The 14,264-nt window shown below is 40.2% G+C and overlaps 1 protein-coding gene across 3 annotated transcripts in view; it reads left to right on the top strand.

The window, feature by feature from the left end:
* KDM3A (lysine demethylase 3A) overlaps positions 1-13,667 on the top strand; it is a 63,554-nt gene extending 49,887 nt beyond the window's left edge. For all 3 annotated transcript variants that reach the window (XM_077134841.1, XM_077134840.1, XM_077134842.1), the window contains 7 exons: positions 2,603-2,690; positions 3,365-3,495; positions 10,155-10,274; positions 10,349-10,488; positions 11,980-12,156; positions 12,235-12,369; positions 12,953-13,667. In XM_077134841.1, coding sequence (XP_076990956.1) covers positions 2,603-2,690; positions 3,365-3,495; positions 10,155-10,274; positions 10,349-10,488; positions 11,980-12,156; positions 12,235-12,369; positions 12,953-13,033 — 872 coding nt within the window. In that variant the 3' untranslated portion in view covers positions 13,034-13,667. The remainder of the gene's footprint in view (positions 1-2,602; positions 2,691-3,364; positions 3,496-10,154; positions 10,275-10,348; positions 10,489-11,979; positions 12,157-12,234; positions 12,370-12,952) is intronic.
* The last annotated feature ends 597 nt before the right edge of the window (positions 13,668-14,264 follow it).

Below are 14,264 nucleotides of genomic sequence, written 5' to 3'. Positions count from 1 at the left end.
GTTTTCACATAGTCTATATTCTTGGGCTGAGGCGAATTCAGCTTTTAGTTTATTAAGAGAGACGGGGTTTTGGTTGTCAGTCCTTCAAACAGCTGCATGTCTGCTCTGTGATCGGAGAGTGGTGCTTCTACCTGTGGCTTGGGGGAGGGGCACAAAGCAGTGTTGGTGGTTTTATGTGTATCTCACTTCCAAATATCTTTTTTTCTTTAAAATTACTACTTAGCAAGGTGAACAAAGCTGAAAATGCTAGGGAATGTGAATTGACTTATACACAGGGTCTCCTGGTCACTGCCTCTTTCTTTGGGTGGGGGCAGAATACTGGGTAGACAGTGGAGAAGTCCTCTGTGTCTGGGTGTCAAGGCTTAGCCCTATCTGTAGACTGATCAGTCAGTAGACTGTTTCCAAGAATATGAAATCCAAGAGGGCTCTGCAGATTCACAGCTGACGGCCACAGGCCACAGCACCCCAGCCGTGTTCAAGTATTTGGCCAGTTTTTTAAACTTTTAGTAATAAGATTTGCCCTTCTTTTTAATATACTTTCACCTTCTCCTGCTCTCTTAATCCCCATTACCCAAATTTATGGGCTATAGCCCATACTTTTAGACCTTGGTACCAAACTTATGATTAATTTTTCCACAAGGCATAATTGGTTTTTCCAGAAATAGATGCTGAGATTGAGTTTGACACGCAAGGTGTTCATTAAGGATCAATGGCGTTTCACAGATGATGTGAACTCTGTGAAATGAAGGAGGAGGCATCAGGAACGGTCTAATGTCCAGCTGCCATACAGGCCCAACAATGCCTCAGCCAGCCTAGCAGGGAGTTCTGCAGCAGGTTTTACCCCTTGTTGTCTTGTGTTGGACTGAGTTGGGAAATGTCAGGGCCTTTCTACCCCTATGTCCCTCAGTCTCTAGGTGACGGTGGCCCTAGGAGGGACATGACCTGGCATAACTGCAGCTGAGTCAGACCCTGCAGGAGTAGGTGGGCAGCAAATCCTTCCTTGATGGGGATCTGGTTTCATAGCTCTGTACCACATTGTGCTCCCCAGGTGACAGGTTCAAATCTTGACTCCTGATATGTTTTTGTTTTTAATATTTTCATTGAGAAATCTTTACACACATCACTCCAGAAAAAGGAATAAAAAGAAAAACCCCATATATAACATTCCCCTTACCCTTCTCTCTCATTGACCACTAGTACTTCCATCTACCCAGTTTATTTTACCCTTTGTTCCCCTATTATTTATTTATTTATCCATATTTTTTACTCATCTGTCCATACACATTAGTAATCAGATACAAGGTTTTCGTAATTGCACAGTCACATTGTAAGTTATATCTTTATACAATAGTTTTTAAGAATCAAGGCTACTGGAACACAGCTCAGCAGTTTCAGGTACTTCCCTCCAGCCACTCCAATACACCACTGATACATTCTTGATGAGTACATGAGCTTGGTCATTTAAGCCCTCAGGGCCTCACACTGTCTCTTGCCAGACTTATACTCAGTGCAGCCCAACATCAGTGGCAGCCTGCCTTTCCCACAATTATGATTCTGTTGCCACCCACCCAGCCTGCCACTGAAATCCCCTGCTGTTTTTTATATACTTTTATGCCTGAATTTTTCTGCCCTTGATGCCTCCAGGAATGTGCACCTACTTAAACTGTGTCATGGGATTATGCTTGATTGACTGTAAAACATTATCTACATATTAGTCCTTGAGAGCACAAACTCTGAAGTCAAACCTGGTTCCAATTCAATCTATCACTTAACAGCTAGGAGACCTTGGGTATCTACTGAGGGTCAGTCTCCTTATCCAAAAATGGGAATGCCACATACTGCCTGTCTCAGTGGGATTTTGGTTTAGTTGTAAGAGTTGAGGCTGGAACACAGCAAGAAACAAGGGTGGCTTTCATTGCTGCTAAGCATGGTTATCAACACTGCCTTTCCAATCTGAGTTTCTGGATTCTGGTTTGTTGTAACTACCTGCAAATGGGAACTCAGAAAACACTTCTGACTACACCTGCTATATGTGATCTAGAAGATAGCAGGAGGAAAAGAGTGGGCCATGTTGGCCTTCTTGTTGTCCCTGGTAAGAATATCAACTCATCTCAGTCTCAGCAAAACAAGTCATTTCTGTTTCATCCTGGCCTTCGGAACACTGGGTTTAAGTATCTGGTGGAGGCTTTATTGTTAAGGTGCATCGCTGTGGGTCTGTCAAGAGCTGCTCATGTCTCCCAGAGTACTGCAAAGGAAGAATAGATTGGGCCTGAGAGGGACGATTGCTGAAACATCACCCGGTTGTAATGGGCAAAAGGGCGCAGCCATTAAATAAGTGTCTTGAAAAGGTAGGGCCCTAAATATAAATTAGTTGATGATCTTTATTTTGCTACACTTTGCTGCCTCCTTACTACAAATGGATTTCTTGGCACTGTGGAAATAAAATGGTTCGCAGGTATCAGGTTATGAACATTTTATAGAGATAAATAAAATATATATCTTATTTGCATTGTTCAGGCATAAAATGCTAATTTGCCATTTATGTTGGCCTGTGTCTATGTCAGGAATACTGACAGTTCAGTTAATTCTGCTTGCCTTTCAGATCGCTTGAAAAATGAAAAAGAATCAATGGTGTTGAAACTTAAGGACTGGCCACCGGGAGAAGATTTTAGAGATATGATGCCTTCCAGGTATGAGAGAGGCAGGAACAGGTGATTCTGTGCTTGACTTGATAGGATAAATACTTTTTGAGGTGGGGAGGAAATGATTTTCAGGGAAGTATGAAAGTTTCCATCGTTTCACTGGTGTTTATTTTTCATTTCTAGCTTATCATCTTTTTAAATGAGATGATCAGGTTATTAACTTTAAGATCTGGTTGAATAATGAAACCCCTCCATACATGTTTTCCATTGTAGTTAATCTCCCAGAGAAGAGGCAGACTTGCAAGCACTGACCTGATTTGGAGGTAGTAGTTAAATCAGATCTGTCAGGGTTAGGTATAAATAGAACCCTGAGTTAGACAAAACATCTGAATGGGTAGGTCTATTTTCCTGATTTGAGCTTGAAACCTTGAAAAAGGGCATTAGAACTAATTAATAATATGTATCAATTCTCATGCTCAAGAATTTGTTGCTCAGGTTTGAAACATACAGGTCTTTTCAACCCATTTGTGTGGTATAAGAGAGAAAGAAGATATTCGTAATTATTATAATTCTAATCTTACATATTGATGATAGCCATCTCCAGCTTCACGAGCACAGAAATTTTTGTTTGTTCCTTTTGGTGTAGAAGGAGCAAAACAAATCACACAATGATAGAATAGCAAGGCAAGTTTATTCAGGAATTCCTGGTTCTCCTCCCCTAGGTTTGACGATCTAATGGCCAACATTCCACTGCCTGAGTACACAAGGAGAGACGGCAAACTGAACCTGGCTTCTAGGCTGCCAAACTACTTTGTTCGGCCAGATCTGGGTCCCAAAATGTATAATGCTTATGGTAAGGAGAAAAGAGCTAACTTTATAAGTCATAATGGAAATAAACAAGTCACAATGTTTGGAAAGTTGACTTTTGGGGAGGAGGGAGATGGAAGACATCCACAACCCTAACAGAACAGCAACAGTTTTCATTGTTGCATATCTCCTTTCCTTCCTTGCCCACATATCTAGGTATGTCCTTTTCATGGTTGTAGGGCATATACAATTTTATATCCTTTCCTACATCTATTATAAAATCTGTACATGTTGCTAAATAGTGTTTTGTATGATTTCTTTATGGTTGCATTATGTATTACTGAATGAATGTAGTTTTAATAATTTCCATGTTGATGGGACATGCAGAGCAATCTTTGTTTTAACATCTGCTGCAACTTGAATCTAGTTTTCTACATTGTTGGGTAGTTCAGTTACTTTAGTATTGAAAGCTCCCTTTGAATTGGATTTTCATTGTTTGGACTTAGCTTGCTTGGTCAACTGTTCAACAAGGAGGATTGCTCAGGATAGGGATTGGTTTCTACAGTTATTGGAAGCTACTTTTTCATCATCATTGCTATGCTCAACTAATTTTATTTATGGTCTTTGTTTAGGGCTGGGTTAAAATTAGTCATTTTGAGGGAATTATTTACCAGTATATTGTTGAACGAAGTTTCCAGTTGTTTGGCTTTTACATTATTTGGTCCCCATTTTTCCAGTCCTTTTTGAAATTGCTTCCTTCATTTTTGCTCCTTTCTCCCATAATTACTTAGCAATCATCTCCTAACTTCAGTGTCTTTTAGACCTGAGGGTGGCAGACGTTGTGAAGAAAGGATTAAGTTTGTTGGTGTATTAGCAACTGAGGACCCCCAGTGTCACAGTTCTCTTATGGTAGAGTCAGCCCAGGGACTACCAGGAGTGGGGCTGGGGAACATTGTGAGAGGACAGGGTTTGTGATAGGAAGCCCCTGACAGTTGAGATGTCCAAGAGAATTCTGCCAGGGTGTGGTGAGAAATGGTCCATGAAACAAAGGACACAGCAGGCAGAAGTCCCCTTGCCTGTTCCCTGTGCTTTTTAGTCTCTGTTCTAGTTTGCTAGCTGCCGGAATGCAATATACCAGAAACAGAATGGCTTTTAAAAAGAGAATTTAATCAGTTGCTAGTTTACAGTTCCAACGCTGAGAAAATGTCCCAATTAAAACGAGTCTATAGAAATGTCCAATCTAAGGCATCCAGGGAAAGATACCTTGGTTCAAGAAGGCCGATGAGGTTCAGGGTTTCTCTCTCAAGTGAGAAGACACATGGGAACATAGTCAGAGTTTCTCTCTCATCTAGAAAGGCACATGGTGAACACGGTCAGGGTTCCTCTCTCATCTGGAAGGGCGAAAACGGCGTCACCTGCTAGCTTCTTCTCCTGGCTTCCTGTTTCATGAAGCTGCCTGGGAGACATTTTCCTTCTTAATCTCCAAAGGTTGCGCGCTCGTGGACTCTCTTTCTCATGGCTGTGTCATTCTGTTCTGCTCTCTCTGAATCTCTTTTTCATTCTCCAAAATGTTTCCTCTTTTATAGGACTCCAGAAACTTATCAAGACCCACCCAATGGGTGGAGACATGTCGTCACCCAATCCAGCTTAACCACTCTTGAGTAAATCACATCTCCAGGGAGATGATCTAATTACAGTTTCAAACATACAGTATTGAATAGGGGTTATTCTGCCCTTATGAAATGGGATTTAGATTAAAACATGGCTTTTCTAGGGGACATACATCCTTTCAAACCAGCACAGTCTCCATTTAGCAAGCCCTGCACATCTTGTGAATCCTGCAGCACTTCTGGCTCAAGTTCCCTTTCCTTGAGCCCTTCAAAGCCTGACCAATCAGCTGGATGAAGGGGCTCTTAGGGTACACTTTGTTTACTGTGGGGTTTACAATGAAATTATGTAAATGAAAGCATTTTTCCATTAAAATAGATGGTATAATGCTGCATAAAGGTTATGTTACCCATACTTGACAGAAATGAATTTTAAGGAAATAGGTAGCTGAGTTTTCAGAATAAATTGCCTATTTGGTTTAAATAATTGTAGCAGTATGTCTTTTTCCCATAGGTATTGATAGATGGCAGTATTACTCTATAAAAGCTTTTCGTATGACTAAGTTGTTCATCTCCAGAAATAAGCATTTTGGGGTTGAAAATAACAGAAATGTTTTTGTTTTCAATACCTTATACCTTCTCATAAACATTACTAAAACAGTGGTCTGTCTTAACAGGTTGATTGACAGAGCAAATGGGCTCTCTAGAGAGATCATTTAGTCCAACCTTTCTCCAGCTCCATCACCTCCCCACCCTCAGTGTTACAAAGGAGAATCAGGACTTGGGGACAGTAGACGGGACATTGGCCTGCTTGGAATCTCCAAGGAACTAGAGGCAGGTCTGGGACAAGAACTTACATCTCTTGATTTCTAGCTTAAAGCCCATGACCCTAGCCTCCTCCTATCCCAATGCCCCATTGCCCAGAAGATCCCACTATATGAGTGTGTTTTTTTTTTTTTTTTTCTCTGCATGGGCAGGCACCAGGAATCAAACCCGGGTCTCTGGCATAGCAGTCAAGAACTCTGCCTGCTGAGCCACCATGGCTAGACCTCAGCTTGTTTCTTTTCATATAACTCTAGTGTTTTTTGTTTTTTCAAGATTTTCTCTTTTCTGGATATTCTTTCTCTTGTGAACATTTGGTTTTTTTGATCTTGGTTCCATCCAAATTCAGGCTCCCTTAGTTCAGAGACTGGTTTCATAAAAGGGCAGTTATCTGTGGTTGGGATTGGATAGACTGGGCTGATAGCAGGGTAGGTGTCATTTCCTTCCTCATCTGGTGTTAGCAGCTGCTGAGGCCTCAAGGCATGTTCTCTGTTCGTAATGCTTCCTATGGATCCATCCCCTCCTTTCACCCTCAGTGTTATCCACCATCCTTGAGTTTGGGTGCATCAGTCTCTTATTTTTATAGTTTTACCATATATATTTGTATTCATGAACAATATGATTTCTTTTTAACCTGCTTTTGAACTGATTGGAATAGATTCAGATGTTTTTTATATTTATCCATGCTGTCATACACAGCTGCATTTATTTTATTCTTCTTCTATGTTGTCTTTTTCCTTCTTAAAATTTACTTGGTTACTTTTTATTAAATGGACGTATTTTCCAAACACACTCAAAGCTCATGATTCTATTAGTGACTCCCTACATATTCATCACCTTGCTCAACAGCTATAAACTTTTTGCCATAACTGTTTCATTATCCCCTCTTTTTTCATTTATCCTTCACAATTTTAAAGCAAATCTTACATATGCTATTCTCTCAAGATCTAATACTTTACCTTCTCCTTTGGGCTGACATTTCAGCAAGCTATAAAGAAGGGAAAGCACAGCTGGGTAATGGGTCTTGGTCCCAAGTTGGAACTATGGGTATCCCCTCCTATGTATAGCCCCGCCTAAAGGTGCAGATCCAGGTGGGCCAGTCCCTTGGCTTCCTCCAAATATTAGGTGGCCCATTACAACCATGCTTCCCTCTACCACCCATTCAAGAAGCACATATGAGAATTCCTTAAAAAGGTGAACTTCTTACTCTGTGACTTGTGAAGAGAGGCCTCGGATTTGGGGTTTAATCCTGCTGATCTGGCTTTGTATTATGGCCTGGGAGTTGCTCCTTACCTTGTAATGAAAACAACTTGTACCTCTAGAGTCTGTGTAAACAGCAACACCTGTGGTGTCAGGGATGGGGTGTCCAAGGGTGGCAGGGAGCAGGACGATCCTTCTCCTATGGATGAGAGATGAGGGTCACAGACCATGAGCACCACAGGAGACTGCCTCACCCCTTTTCCTTACAGTTGAGGGAACCAGGGACTTCCTACGCTAAAGTACAGCCATGTAAAGTCTCAACTCTGTAGCTGTATGGGTGGATGGTTTCTATCAGACTCCCCATTTTGTGTCCCACTAAAGTCCTTTAGTGCCTTTTATCCTCCATTATCCTGTCCAGAATCACATATTGTATTTAATTGGCATCGTCTCTTTAACTTTTTTTTTTAATTGGGAAAATATGGTGTGGCAGTGGCTCAGCAGGTAGAGTTCTCACCTGCCATGCCAGAGACCCGGGTTTGAGTCCCACTGCCTTCCCATGTAAAAAAAAAAAAGCATTGTGTACACTGGGAAAATATATATACATCTATCTTTCCATCCCAGCCCCTCCCAAGCATAACACATTCAGTGAGATAATCACATTCACAGAGTTGCAGTACCTTCCGTACCCTCCCATTACTAGAACTTTCCCTTCCCCTCAAACAGAACCATGCAGTTATTTTGTACCAACTTCCCTTTTCCCCTGCCTGTAAAGAGTGAAGTTACAAACCAAAAATGCAGTAGTACTGCATTTATATTTACTATGTCATTACCTTCACTGGATGGAGATCTTTATTTCTTCGTGTGGTTTTGACCTATTGACTGTTCTTTCCTTTCTTAGAAAACTCCCTTTAGCATCTCTTGTAGATCTGGTCTAGTGGCAACAACCTCCCTCAGCTTTTGTTCACCTGGGAAGTCTTAATTTCTCCCTCATTTTTGAAAGACTATCTCACCTACAGAATTCTTGGTTGGCTGTTTTTTGTTTTCAGAATTTTAATATGTCTTCCCTCTGCCTTCTTACCTCTGGTTTCTAGTGAGAAATGGGCACTTAATCTTATTGAGGCTCCCTTAAACATGACAAACACAATGCTTCTCTCTTGTGGCTTTCAGAAGTCTCTACTTTTGGTATTTGACAGATTATAATACATGTCACAGCATGGGTCTATTTGGGTTTATCCTATTTGGAGTTCACATCTTGGATGTGTGTATTCATATCTTTCATTAAATTTGGAAAGTTTTTAGCCATTATTTCTTTTCTAATGTTCTCTCTGCCCCTTTCTCTCTTTTTTCTACTTCTGGGACTCCCACAATGCATACATTAGCACACCTGATGATGTCCCACAGATTCGCCAGGCTCTGTTCACTTCCTTTTTTTCTTCCTTCTGCTCCTTAGACTGAATCATTTCAATTGTCTTATATTGAGGTTCTCTGATTCTTTCTTCTGCCAGCTCCAAACTGCAGTAGAACCCCTTTTGGGAATTTTTTATTTCCACTCCTGTGGTCTTCAGCTCTATTTAGTTCCTTTTCATAATTTTCATCTTTCTATTGATATTATCTTCGTGTTTATCTGTCATTTTCCTGATTTCATTTAGTTCTCTGTCCTTGGTTTCCATTAGTTCTTTGAGCATATTTAGGACCATTTAAAAAATCTTTGTCTGGAATATCCAATTCTGATCATTCTCATTAATAGTTTCTAAGGCTTTAATTTTTTAGGCCTGGGTCTTGCTTTCTGTTTATTTGGATGTTTTGTAATTTTCTGTTGAAACCTGGACATTTTGATATTTTAATGTGTTATTACTAGAACATAGACTTTGAGGTATCTGTAGTGTAAGCTTGTATCCAGCTAGTGTTATGACAGAGCTTTCCTTGAGTGCCAGGCCTGAAGGTGTGGTGGGGGGAGGGGGATAGGAGAGAGAATACTTTTCCCAGTGTTTGCAGATTGACCTGTGGGAATGCTCTCCTTCAGAGCTTATCTATACAGTGAGTTTAGAGGGTAACTCCAGACCAAACCAAAGTGTCTTTCTGCACGTCTTGTCTGGGACATGTTTGTGTAGCCCTAGGAGTTCCCCCGTTTATGCAGTTGTGAATGTCCCTATTCCCTAGGAAACTGTTTCGCTTAGTCTAATCACTGCACTGTGTGTCCTACAGCCAGCAGTCCCTTGCCCCAGGCAGTATGACTTGACTGCTTTCCCACAGTATTCTGTAGGAGAATTCAGTGAGCTTTCTTACAGGGCAGGTTCTAGGACAGCAAGTCCCTCAGGCTGCCACCAGCAAGATTGAGCAGGATTTACAAACTCCCCAGTACATGCTTAAGGGATACCCAGACCAGGGATCTTCTTTGGGAGAGGTGGGGAAGGTGCCATGAGATACCACCGCTCTTAAGGAGCCTTTCTTGATTCAGCACATACCCCATTACTGCATTGCTTTCACTGTTTTCTTTGTGAAAGATGCTTCTGCGAGCTCTTGTGGGTTGTTTTAATCTTCTGTGGGGGGTCAGACCCTGAAACTTCTCACTCTGCCATCTTGATTGGGGCCTCACCTCCAATTAGGTAGACCTTGGGCTTCGTCTCCTGCCTCAGGCCCCTCCCAGATTGTGAACACCAAAGCTTGAGTTCACCTGGTTGAGCAAATCTCTCTGGCAAAATCCAGCTTTGTTAGTTGGTCTTATTTCTTGTACTCCCTGCTTTCTAGTTTTTGGCTTCAGACTATTCTTTCTTTTCTTGGCAGTACATTGATTCATTTACAAAAATTGTCAGTAATTTTATCCCGAATTTTTAGTTTGAACAGGAGGGTCTTTTAGGTACCTCTTCTGCCATATCACCATAAACAGCAATCTTAAAATTGTCTTTGTCTTTTTTCATAATTAAATATTTGATAAGATTTTTCTTTTAGAGTTGAAAGGATAAAAGGATTATAATATTAAATATCATTCTCTTCCTTTTACATGATTAGAAGCAGTTTTAAATTTTGTGACCAGTACCTCCTAATTACAGTAACTTGAGGCATTTTCTTTTTGCAGGATTAATTACTCCAGAAGATCGGAAATATGGAACAACAAATCTTCACTTAGATGTATCTGATGCAGCTAATGTCATGGTTTATGTAGGAATTCCCAAAGGACAGTTTGATGAGGAAGAAGGTAGGATGCTGATGAAATGGGGATTCACATCTGAGTTAAGGACCATGGTCTGATGTATGCTTTTTCTCACTTAGAAGTCCTTAAAACCATCCAAGATGGAGATTCTGACGAACTCACAATAAAGCGATTTATTGAAGGAAAAGAGAAGCCAGGAGCCCTCTGGCACATATATGCTGCTAAAGACACTGAGAAGATACGAGAATTCCTTAAAAAGGTATGCACCTTTCCCTTATGGCATGGGAGGAGTGGCCTGTGGTTTGTGTATATGTATTTTCTTTTAAAAAAAAAAAACCTGCTGAATGGCTTATATTGTGGTCTGGGGGTTGTTTCTTAGCTTTACTGGTATGAAAAAATAACCTGCTCTGCTATTTACAACAATCTATGTAAAGGCCGCATCCTGTAGTGACCAGAGAAGTGCTGTAAGTAAAAATATGCTATAACAGCATGGTCGCTTTCAGTTCCTGTTTGGTCAGACTTGCTCCTTCTTTTAGAGAGTTAAGTTCTGAGGGAGAAAGTTTAGTATATTCCTGATATGCATGATGGATACAAAGATACGGATGCAACTAATATTTTGAAAGAATACTTCAAAAAGTAGCAGTAAAGTATGTCATGAATTTACTGGGTCGCTGGGAAACTTTATAGCCTCCATCGTTAAATCTGTCCACGTCGGATTGGATAGGCTGAAGGTGGTTGCTAAGGATCAATGTTTGTTAACTGATTAGGCTAGACCTCTGAAAAGAGGGGCCTGTCTTTTGTCTGTGTTTCACTTGGTGCATTATGAGATTTTGTGCTCTGCCTTGGTTGTTCCTCTGATCAGCTTGTAGCATCTGTCTCTTTGGCATTTGTTGCCTTGAAAATCTGAATGCTTCAGAAGTTTGTGTATTAATTTTTAGCCCTGGTTGGCGGTGTTCTGAGTGAGTGACCAAGGTCCCTGTTGATTTTGTCCATTCTCGGCTTGGGAAGAATTATCAGAAAGGGATTCTGGATTTCCTTGGTAGTTGGCAGGTCATTTAGTCAGGGCTCTGCTTGGAGGCTCCAGTCAGCTGGAAAGATGGTACATGTTCACTTTTTAACTAATTCACCACCATGGCTGCCAGTTGTAGTCCAAGTTTTGGTGTCTAGGACACTCTTCAGTTATTGGTGAGGAATGGGTCTCCTAGTCTTAGCACCACGTAGGTCCTCAGTGAGTGTTTGTTGAAATCAGATGTGTCTGGCTAAGACAACTTAGCCAGGTAGAAAACCTGGTCACCATGTTGTTCATTTGATGGTCACCCGAAGCTTGTTCTTTGCTGGTACAGGCTTGTTCAAATTTAATCTACACTTATTAGGGGGACCATTCTGTAGCTCAGATTATTTACTGAATATGGGTTTTAAATAACTGCAAAACAATAGGTTTATTTCTAAGGAGCTTGAGCCTACTTATGTTCAAAAGTCTAGTCTAAAACGTCCAAATATAGTATTTATAAAAATATTCATAGACTTCAACTCACTGTGGGAAGTCAAATTTTCTTCTACTTTTCTGTCGGTTCATTCTACAAATGTTTTCGTGTTTTCCTACCAACAGGGGCACTTAACCATCTTTTATTGCCAACTGGCAAGTTGAAGGTACCTGACATTTGCTGACAAGCAGCACTGCTCAGGTAGAAGAAATGCCCTCTTTTAACCTTGTGTTGCTCAGTTGCACAGTCTTTTAAATGTTTTCTAGGTGTCAGAAGAGCAAGGTCAAGAGAACCCAGCAGACCATGATCCTATTCATGATCAGAGCTGGTATTTGGACCGATCCCTACGAAAGCGTCTTCATCAAGAATATGGAGTTCAAGGATGGGCTATTGTACAGTTTCTCGGAGATGTGGTATTTATCCCAGCAGGAGCTCCACATCAGGCAAGAACCATTTCTTTGTTTTTTTATTCTCTATATATTGTGAACTTAGTGTTACTAATGTGTTGTGGTATTTTCCAGGTTCATAATTTATATAGCTGTATCAAAGTGGCTGAAGATTTTGTTTCTCCAGAACATGTCAAACATTGCTTCTGGCTTACTCAGGAATTCCGTTATCTGTCACAGACTCATACCAATCATGAAGATAAATTGCAGGTAAAAGTGGCACAGATTCCTGGCATTCTCTGACTCTGGCTTAATGACCCTTTAAAGTACTGGCCATATGAAGAAGGTCAGTGAATTTGTCTTATATCACATTTGATAACAGTCAGTTAATGTATTAGCGTCACATCTAATTCCACTGTCTAATTTTGAAAAGGAAGAACAAACTTAGAGGAAATCTCACCTTATTTGATACTGTTTAGATTCTATGAGGTTGGTGCAATCTGAGAGGTAGTATTTTGAAAATTATTTCAGTAGTAAATTATATAATAAATGATGAAAAAATAATGAGACTTTGTCCCTCCCTATACTCACCAAGGGTATGCAGTGTGTGGCGTCAAACCCCGTGGAGGGAGGAAATGAGCTTCTAGATTCTTCAAAGGAGGCATTTGTATGAAATACTGGCCTGAAGGGGCTCAAGGGCCTTTCTTGGAATGACATTTCATGGAATATTGAATTTTAAATTCTAGTTGAAAGAATTGGCAAAAAGTTGGTGTGGGGAGCAGTGGAGTTCACTCTTCCTGACAGATTTTAAGTTTAAAGGTAAAATGATTGTATTTTCTTCCATTAATATTAGGTGAAGAATGTTATCTACCATGCAGTAAAAGATGCAGTTGCTATGCTGAAAGCCAGTGAATCCAGTTTTGGCAAATTCTAAGGGTCCCAGAGACGCTTTCATCCCTCTGCACAATGGACGTGAATTCCTGGCAGCTGTTCAAACTCTTCAGGCAGGATCCCTGTGGACTTTGAGATTCATGTTACCTCATCATCTTTTTTAAACTGTACCTGACTTGTAAGGGTACTCTGTCTAATGTATATTTCTAGTGTTTACAGACACTAAATGTGTATATGTAGTAATTATTTACAGACCATTCATCCTTAAACTGTGACTTCTCACCTAGTGCAGAACTTTTACCAAGCTGTAAAAACAAAACCTCTTAGCTCTGGAACAATACCTGCAGTTATTCCCCAGCTGTTTGGCTAGACAGTTTAGTCATAGTGGGTTTGTAACTATTGGGAGTCACTCTGCACAGTTTATTTGGGTTGTATTTTATGTTGGGTCTCTCTGAGTATATCCCCTTACTTACCCCTTAAGGTTCAGAAGAGCAATGGAGGAAACGACAGCTAATGATGCAGTTCTGATTAAATTGCATAGGACTGGCATTATGTAGCAGAAATAACTACTGTACAATTCTTGGGGTTAACCATCTTAGGTAAATGGAGTTTTAATTTAAATAAAGCTTTGCTAATTTTAAGTGTTAAGCATTTTGCATTAAAATATTCATATAATATTTTGGCTCTATTCATTGTCATCAGCCTCTGGTTTTGGACCAACTCACCTTTGTGGGATGTTACAGGTCTAAGAAATTGCTCAGGGAGCAACATGACATCTGATTCCTTGTTACAATGTTAATATGGAAATAAGTTTCCCACCCTCAAGCCAGACTTCAAAGGAGTCTTGGATAATTCACAGACTAACAAGAAACATAAAGACAAAAAGTTAAAATAAGCAAGAGTCAGCAAGAACCTTCAAATTGCCATAATAGACCTGCAAAATTTGGAAATTCTGGAATGATCCAATGTTTATATTCTAAAATATTTAATATTTCATAAAAATGAGAGTATTAGAAATAAGACAAATATTTCATAAAAATGAGAGTATTAGAAATAAGACATAGAAATTGCCAGAAATGATTAGATACCTTTGGAGGAAAAGGTACATTGAACTTACAGAAATTAAGCACATGATTAAAATTAGAAATTCAGAAAAGGTTGAAAAAAGTTCAATTATGAACTAGAAGAAAGCTCTGGAAAAATTACACCGAATCAAGTATCAAAAAAAAAGTGAGATGGCTCAGTGGCAGAATTTCCGCCTACCATTCCAGAGA

This window comes from Tamandua tetradactyla, chromosome 17 (assembly GCF_023851605.1).
Source record: "Tamandua tetradactyla isolate mTamTet1 chromosome 17, mTamTet1.pri, whole genome shotgun sequence".
NCBI classification, from domain to species: domain Eukaryota; kingdom Metazoa; phylum Chordata; class Mammalia; order Pilosa; family Myrmecophagidae; genus Tamandua; species Tamandua tetradactyla.
The sequence above is the reverse complement of the archived record's forward strand: the minus strand, read 5'-3'. Positions and strand labels throughout refer to the sequence as shown.